This window comes from Lactuca saligna, chromosome 9 (assembly GCF_052625555.1).
Source record: "Lactuca saligna cultivar CGN05327 chromosome 9, ASM5262555v1, whole genome shotgun sequence".
Lineage (NCBI taxonomy): Eukaryota > Viridiplantae > Streptophyta > Magnoliopsida > Asterales > Asteraceae > Lactuca > Lactuca saligna.
In genome coordinates, this window is record NC_136425.1 from 169,384,926 (window position 1) to 169,393,738 (window position 8,813).

General features: G+C 36.7%; 1 protein-coding gene across 1 annotated transcript; it reads left to right on the forward strand.

Annotated features, from left to right (window-relative positions):
* The first annotated feature begins 6,207 nt into the window (after window positions 1-6,207).
* Window positions 6,208-7,721, forward strand: LOC145015570 (cytochrome b561 and DOMON domain-containing protein At5g35735-like). The gene is made up of 2 exons (XM_078974043.1): window positions 6,208-6,868; window positions 6,961-7,721. The coding sequence occupies exons 1-2, from the start codon at window positions 6,257-6,259 to the stop codon at window positions 7,525-7,527; spliced, it is 1,179 nt and encodes a 392-aa protein (XP_078830169.1). The 5' UTR covers window positions 6,208-6,256; the 3' UTR covers window positions 7,528-7,721.
* The last annotated feature ends 1,092 nt before the right edge of the window (window positions 7,722-8,813 follow it).

Below are 8,813 nucleotides of genomic sequence, written 5' to 3' on the forward strand. Positions count from 1 at the left end.
AAAATGGTAAGGTTTTGGTGCTCTAAATCCATTCCTGCAAGTCCAAAGGTCTTAACTAAGCACTAGAAGTGATTTGGAGGGGTTTTGCGGCTTCAAAGCCCTCTTATAAGAGTTTACGATTTTGGGAGATATTCCCAAACTGTAAACACATGTTCTTGATGCATTTGGATGGTTTAAATACGAATTTGAATAATAAACAAGCTTAGAAACATCCTAGGATAGATTACTTACCAATTTGAAGCTTGAAAGGGGTGTTTTTGGCTCAATTTCGAGTTTTAGAGAGAGAGTAGAGAGAGAAAGTTATGAGGTGGGAAAAAGGTCTTCAAAATATGTCCACTCAACCTTTATATAGGGGTTGGGTTTGAGACCCGGTGGAATTCTATCCGATACTGATGTTAAACGAGGCTTTTGGTCGTACCCGATTTAGTTGTTTGTAAACCGACGCGGTCGAAACTAAAAGTTTTCCAATTAATAATTTAGGGTGTTTTCACGCGTTACTAATGGATTTGAACACTCACGAGGTCATTATAAAAGCCTTAAACTAAATGACCTAATACAAAAATGTTATCGGAAAAATTGAAAGACAAGCGGGTTTTATTGACGGGAACAGGTTATCGTGACGGAAAAATTTTAGGGTTGTCACAAAAGATCATAGGAGTCTACTCCAAAATACTGCGAGTAATCTCCGATGAGACGAACTCCAGTATCTACTTGCTAATCGGCTGAATATCTGCACCTGAGCCGGATCCAGAACAAGAACCTCCTCCCTGAGTGCTCATCACCAAGGATCATCCCGATCCCTCTAAGTCACCTTCTCAAACCAATGCACCAAAAACTCACTAAACGACAGTACTAAACCCACTGAAGCATATCCTAGGCTCTACTAGGTTCCTGACCTCACCCAACCTTTCGCTGCTGAAGGACTCCCACCAATGTCAACTGGCTTCCTCATGAATATAGTCCAATGAAACAAAGATAAGATAATCCTTTGAGTAAAAGACTCAACCCTAGAATGGTTGGACTCAAACAAGAGTTGTGCAATAGGGTCAAATCCACCACTCTAAGATTATTTAACATGTACCGCATGTGACTTAACATATTCACTTTAGGCTCAATTCACACCACTAAGACTCCCACAAAGCGCAAATCAAGCAACATTCAGGTAACGAAAAATCTAAACAACATATACTAATCAAGCTATTCTATCCACTTCTCTGGAATCTATACTGGCATGCAATTGTAAAGCTCATACAATCAGGCTTACAAAGGCATATCTCTTATCATACAATACTGAGCAGATCCTTAGCTCTAATCTAGCATATAATTCTCATATTCATTTCAGATATCAAAATGAACATGTATTGGTATTTTGGGAACAGCTTACTTGAGCTCGATAAATTACACGTATTACACCCCTTTCTTTGATTAAAATTCTTTTTAATTAAATGTTTATTTTATAAAAATTTCATCAAACCCTCAGTTTGAGTTCAGGCACACCCGAGGGTATGCCCGAATCCCTCAAACAAAGGCTCTAATACCAACTTGTAACATCCCGAAAATCATAGGGTAATATTTTCATTTTATTATAATCAAAACACTCATGTAACTTTTATCCAAACATTTAAAAGCATTTCAAATAAAAAATTATCAGAGTTCATTCCCAAAATCACATATTATGGAAAACATGGGTGTATGCGTTGCGATCAAGTCGGGCCCTTCCCTTTCGAACTGGAAGTATCTAAAACCATAAACCACAAACTGTAAGCACAAAGCTTAGTAAGTTCCCCAAATACCACATATCATACATATCAAACACCATACATATCATGCATATCCAACAATCAATAAAAGTGTTATTTTCCAACCATAATCATGCCATTACACTACCAGCTGTATCATGGTCTTCCTTTCCAGGCCGGGTTCCAAAACCATGGGTCTTACAAACAAGTTCCAGGAGCCACCTCATGGTCATCCATGCAAGCATCACAAAGATAACTAGCATATAATCTACACTACTTAACTAATTAACTGCCACTGTTCAGACTCTAGTCTTGCATACAGTTTGACAAGAACCACCTCCTAGTCTTTCATACAAAATGCCAATGTTCACCCTTGGGTCTTCCTCTAATACATAAACTAAATGGTTCAGCATTGGTGCCTTCGACCCATATAACAGTGAGAAGATTCATCTCAACAGCTGAACCCAAGAATTAATCTATGACCGCTGATCTGTTAAAAACCCTGAGCTATAAAACAAATAACACCCAATTAACAATTGGGTTCCAAACCAAAACCAATAATCCATATATATGGGGTAAAAAGACCATTTATCCCTCACCTAGTTTGGTCCAAGACTAAGGCCCAAACTCACAATCAATGGCTCAATTTTCCATACTGGACCCAAACCCTTACATGGGCCTTACCCTAAATCCCAATAACCCTTCCATAATCCTAAAACACTAGTTCTCAGATGGCCCAACAATGCCCCAAACAACCAAGCTCAAAAGATAGCCTGATCCCAAAATACCCAATGGTCAACTCTGGTCAACTGCAAAAGCCAAGGTCAAGGTCAACAGTCCATGTTGACCTAACACTCCGTGTTGTCTCTTGGACATGCCGTGTTCCTCCATCATCCAGATAATCAGGAAATCCCTAGCCAACATGTCGTGTTAGCTTGCAAACACGCCGTGTTTTCTTGAGATTCAACAACTTAACTAATAAGTAATTAATCCTTAAAGAAATGTCCCTAATACATAGATTTGACCTCCTTAAGCTAGATTATCACGTAACTTTGATAAATTTACATCCATATATGAGTAAATAAAGCTCTTAAGCTAAAAAAAAGGACTTAACATATGACTTGAAGCATGTATGATAACATTCCTCACATAAAGCTTGCACCTTTATGCTCAAGGATATCAAAACAAACATGATCCAAAGGAATAAGCCCTTAAACAACTCAACTTATCCAAATACCCAAAAGGATACCAAAATCATAATAAACTAGCCATGAAGAGATCTAATCATAAAAATACAAGATGTAAACTTGATACCTCAAAGACACTGCAAGAAGTGGAGAGATTCTGGATCTATGATCTTCCTTCCAATCTAAGCACCTTCAATCTTCGAAGCTTCCTTTGGAATGAGTAAAATAATCACAAGAATCCACTCAAGGATCAAGTACACCACAAAGAAAGCTTAAAGGACAGATTAGGGTTTAAGTGGTAATGGAGGCTGGTAAGGAGACCAACCCTTGGGGATTAAGGAGATTATATAGGGTGTAATATAGGGTCTCCTTCTGAGCTGCCAACACGTCGTGTTTAAACACCAACACATCGTGTTGGTCTTAATGAAAATCGCATTTGTCCTTAACTAGATATGTCGTGTTGGCTCCTCCAACACACCATGTTCCAATCCCCAAAATGGGATTCATTCCTTATAATTTCTCCTTAATATTTCGGGTGTTACAAATGACGTGGCCAAGGAGGCCACGATGTGGTGACTAAATATGTTGACTTTGACAAAGTTTGACCTAAGGGTATTTTAGGTATTTGAGATGTGAACTGAGATTTGGTCACTTTTTTTTTATGAAGGTAAACGGTAGAGTTCATATTCAGATCAACATGTTGACCACCTATCTTTTCAGACTGAGAGGTGAGTTTTCTTTTCTGTACTCTTGAGTCGAAGGCACCAATGTCGACCCATTAGATTGTGTATCCTAGTATATTAGATGTCGTTATGCTATAGTGATCTTTTAGATCTATATCTTGGTAAAGAGGATGATGCCATGCGGTAGTGATATAGTTTGTCTGCTGACTGGTTATATGTTTATCTATTCCTAGATATATGTTAATTGTTATGTATATGTTGACATGATATGGTGGGGTTAAGACTATAATGCTTTATGCTGTCAGTCAACAGACCGGGGCATTCTAACCGAAAGGTTGTGGGCCGGGGGTAATCCAACCAGGAGGTTGCCGACCCATTATATATTGGCAATCCAACCGAAAGCTTGTAGGCAGGGGCATTCCACAGAAAGGTTGTGGGCTAGGGGTAATCCAACCGAAATGTAGTGGACTCGATATCTGTCCGGTTATTTATTTGTGTGGTGGTACTTTGGGGGATCTCAATAAGCTTTTGACTTACAGTTTCAGTTTATTGTTTTAGATACTTCAGATGACCGTGACAAGACGAATGCGTAATCGTGTACATCCTTCGAATTTATGTTGGATTTTGGGACACTCTGATTATTAAATAATACTTTTGAAACAATTATTTTGTAAACGTTTATGGTTATTGGGATATTTTTAATAAATTTAAATTTACTCTAATTTTCTAAATGTTACACCAAACATAACTTAAAATCATTGTTCTCCTTAACAATTGTGGTGATTTGGTAAGGCATGTGGAAGATATGGTGGATAACCTATTGACCCATGTTCAAATCCTGGCACCACTCAGCCCTTGTGGCCATGGAGGTTCGCCTGCAGTGACTCCAGGGCATGAAGCAAAGCTTTATGTTTGCAGCGGGGGATTAGTCGGTGCGCGAAAGCTGGCCCGGAAACCCTCGTTAGGGAAGATCCCTTTCCAAAAAAAAAAAAAAAAAATACAAATAACCTAAAAGTTTATTTTTATATACTATATATTTTTACAAAAAGTTCCAAATACAAAATATTATCTTTTCTCATTCCCTTTGCCCATGTTTATGAATTTCTCCAAACTAGTTGATGATCTAGGGCTTTGCCCATGAAGTTAAAAATCTTCTGTTAAAACGACAAAAACCGGAAAAAAATTAAAAGTGGACCAAAACTGCCAAGGTCAACCAAATCCAGGGACCATTTATGTATAAAATAGAAACGAAGCCGATCTGCTCATTAGCTCCTCCCTCACATATATTACTGTTCATAACAATTTTATGCCTTTAATACGTATATTAGTAAATACGTTATTTAGAAATCATAATTGTATATTTATAAATAACATTATTTAGAAATCATAAAGCATAATTGAATTGTTCCAAGTTCCGTGTGCTTCTTTGAACTTTCTACAAAGAATATATTTACAACACATGTTTGGCTTAATCATTTTATATTTGCTAGAGTAAATTACACCGATGGTCCCTATGGTTTGGTTAATTTGTATGTTTGGTCTTTTATTTATTTTTTTTAAATAAAAAGTTACAGTTTGTTTTTTGTTGCACACTTGGCTTCTGTTTTACCTAAAAAAACTATTTTACTCTTGATTTTTTTAATTTATTTAAATAAAATATAATAGATAAGATAAGATAAAATGATGTGGAAATGGGGTTGAGAGTGTATTTATCTAAATAAATTAAAAAATCAAGGACAACAAAGTCTTTTTAAGTAAGATAGGGACCAAATGCTCAATAAAATCAAATAGTATGAATATCTCAGTTAAAAAAATAAGTTAGAGATCAAATATACAAATTTTCCCAAACCATAGGGACCATTCTTGTAATTTATTGTATTTGTTAAAACACAAACCTCGAAGCAAACCCAACCCTTATGTGGCAGATTGATTCAATAATACGCAGGTTTGGTAATACAGATAACCAATGTAGCAGTTGGATGCGTCAAATGGAGTAGTTGGATTTAATTTTCAACAAATGGGAACGTAAACATAATATTACGTCACCATGACATAATCATCATCAAGATTTCAATAATCAAACTTCGTGTATCTTTGCTGAATTATAATATATTTTTTATAAGATTTATTCAAATTACAAAAGGTTTACTTTTATGATGCTGATCCATGTTTTTTGTCAGCTTCTTTTTCGCTATGCTATGAACGAAACTTGTTTATAATATTTGCATAAATGTATACAAATCTTTAATAATTGAATTCGATACTAAAAGCCGGATTTTTGCAGATAGTCAAATATTCTTGTAAAGTATGTGAATTGTATTACCAAAATCATATAATAATATAACATTAATATACGTTGATTAAAAAACGACAAAAAAAATTACGCGTTTGGAAAGTGATTTCCAAAGCTTTGGTTAAAAAATAATAAAAAAGTAATAATATAAAGCATTCATACCAAATATTTGGTCATATCAAAATAATATAAAAAACACAAGTAGCACACACATGACACATCGACCTTCGAGGTGTCTTCTAATTCGTAACAATAAAGAATCAGTCAACTCCAATTTTGCTTTATAAAAAGCTTTCCCAAGTTCTTGTTTTATCTCTCAGAAATACTCGATTTTGATCTTCAAAAGTTTCAAAAATGGGAAAATTTATAAACTTTCTTTTTTGCATTTTGATATCAAATTCGATCGTATCTTTAGCTCAACAAGATTGCAGTTCTTATAACTTCAGAAACAACGAAATCTATGCAACGTGTGTGAGTTTACCTGTTCAAAATTCGAATCTTCACTGGAACTACCACCCGACCAACGGCACCGTCGATGTGGTTTACCGGCACACCGGAGTTTCAACGTCCACGTGGGTGGCTTGGGCTCTAAACTTAAACGGGTCGGGTATGCTTGGAGCTCAAGCTCTTGTTGCTTTACCCAACTCAAACGGATCGGTTCAAGGCTATACATCGGCGGTTACCAGCTACGGCACGGGGCTGCAACAGTCTCCGTTGAACTTCGCCGTGCCGGCGATCAGGGCGGAGAGGGTGAACGGCGATGTTTTGATTCATGCGACTTTGGTTTTGCCTGGTGGGAGAACGAATTTTAATCAGGTTTGGCAGTCGGGTCCGGTTTCTAACGGAGCTCCGGGTGCTCATGCTTTGGGTTCTGAGAATAGAAACTCGTTAGGAACGGTGGATTTCATCACCGGTCAGACTGGTGCCGGCGCCGCCGTTGGTGGTTCCCTCCTTCATCGGAGAAACGTAAGCGTTTTCTTCATTCATAACAAATATTATGATTTATTCGTAAGTTACAAGTGATTAATTAAATCAAGTTAATTTCGTTGATTTTACAGACTCATGGAGTGTTAAACGCTGTGAGTTGGGGAATACTTATGCCGATGGGAGCTATGGTGGCGCGTTACGTGAAAGTATTCAAGGTCGCTAATCCCGCCTGGTTTTACATTCACATCGCCTGTCAAGCCACCGCCTACGGCGTCGGAGTCGCCGGATGGGGTACCGGACTGAAGCTCGGCAGCGACTCCGAGGGTATCAAGTACACTTCTCACCGGAACATCGGGATCACCCTCTTCGTCCTCGGAACTCTACAGGTATTTGCGCTGCTGTTGAGGCCGAAGCCAGACAACAAATACAGGAAGTATTGGAACATCTACCATGGCGGCGTTGGGTACACCGTCATCATTCTCGCAATCATCAACGTCTTTAAAGGACTCGATATTTTGGATCCGGAGAAGAAATGGAAGCATGCTTACATCGGTGTTCTTATATCCCTTGGCGCCATTGCAGCCATCTTGGAAGCTTTTACGTGGTTCATTGTTTTGAACAGAAAGAAGGAGGAGAAGCAGGTGAACGGTGCTCATGGAGTGAACGGTTATGGTCACAGCCATGGCCAGGCGGCGTAACGCAGTGGAGGACGGCGGAGCTTGATGACTTGGTTGATGCTCCCAGTTTTGGGTGGTAGTGATAGTTCATGTTTATACATCTGTTTTTGTTGAGGTTGATTATTGTTGGTATTTATATTCTTTTTTCTCATGGTTTTAATTTTTTACTGTATAAATAATAGTATAATCTATATACACATGTATTTGTATGTTGAGATTTATTTTGAAAACTTATGGATATTTGAACACATTTGATAAAAAATATTACATGTTAACCATTTTTCCAAATTTTTTGATAGTACATTTTGTTCAAAAACCAGTAATTTAAAGACAGATTTACAAACATCCATAATAAAGACAGATTAACCATTTTTCCAATTTTTTTGATAGTACATTTTGTTCAAAAACCAGTAATTTAAAGACAGATTTACAAACATCGTATCCTATGATTTTTCGAACATTTTTATAGTGATAAAACATTTTCGAAAATAGCATTGTACAATTTCGAAAATAATGTGAAGCATAAGAGTGAAACTCTTCTTCAAGCTAAGTAAATAAAATAGATATAACTCCGATTTCTTGAAAGTGTTTTTGATATCACATTGAGATCAAATAATGCTCAAGGAGAACAAAAGTCAAAGATTGTTAAGAAATACAATGGTTGGTTGTCCTAAAATTCATCAAATTTGATCGTAATATTTTGTTCTAAAAAGACTACTTTGTTCTCGTTGGTTGTAAACTTTCACATATACTCATTTATGATATGTTACATTTCTTCAAATTATATTTTCTTCTAGAAGTTTTTTAATATATCTAAAGGGACACAAATTTCCTTTCAACCTTTTAGTGAATTCTTCCCAAGACCATTTATAAACCACTTTAACCTTGTCTTCTTTCCCAAGTTCTCATTTAAGGTATCCCAACATATTAATGCATAATCTTTGGGTAAACGGGACGCATAAATCACCATCTCTTTCTTCTTAAGTCTGCTACTTTCTAGAACTCTTTGGGTTTCCTAAATCCACCGCATTGTAACTTTTGGTTTCAAGCGACATGAAAACTTTGGGTTTACAGGCCATGAAAGACTTAAACGATCATCTTTTTCATCTTCCGATTCAATATCTCTATCTCTAACATGAGATGAATGTCCGTCATGGCTGTTATTAATGAAATATTTTCTCTTGAAGAACGAGGAGATGAATGTTGTTAAGTTTCTTATAAATATATATCGAGAATACGATTCACATCGTCTTTTCTTTGTCTCTCATAGTATCCAAGAGATTTTGGATAACTTGAAGGGTTATTGG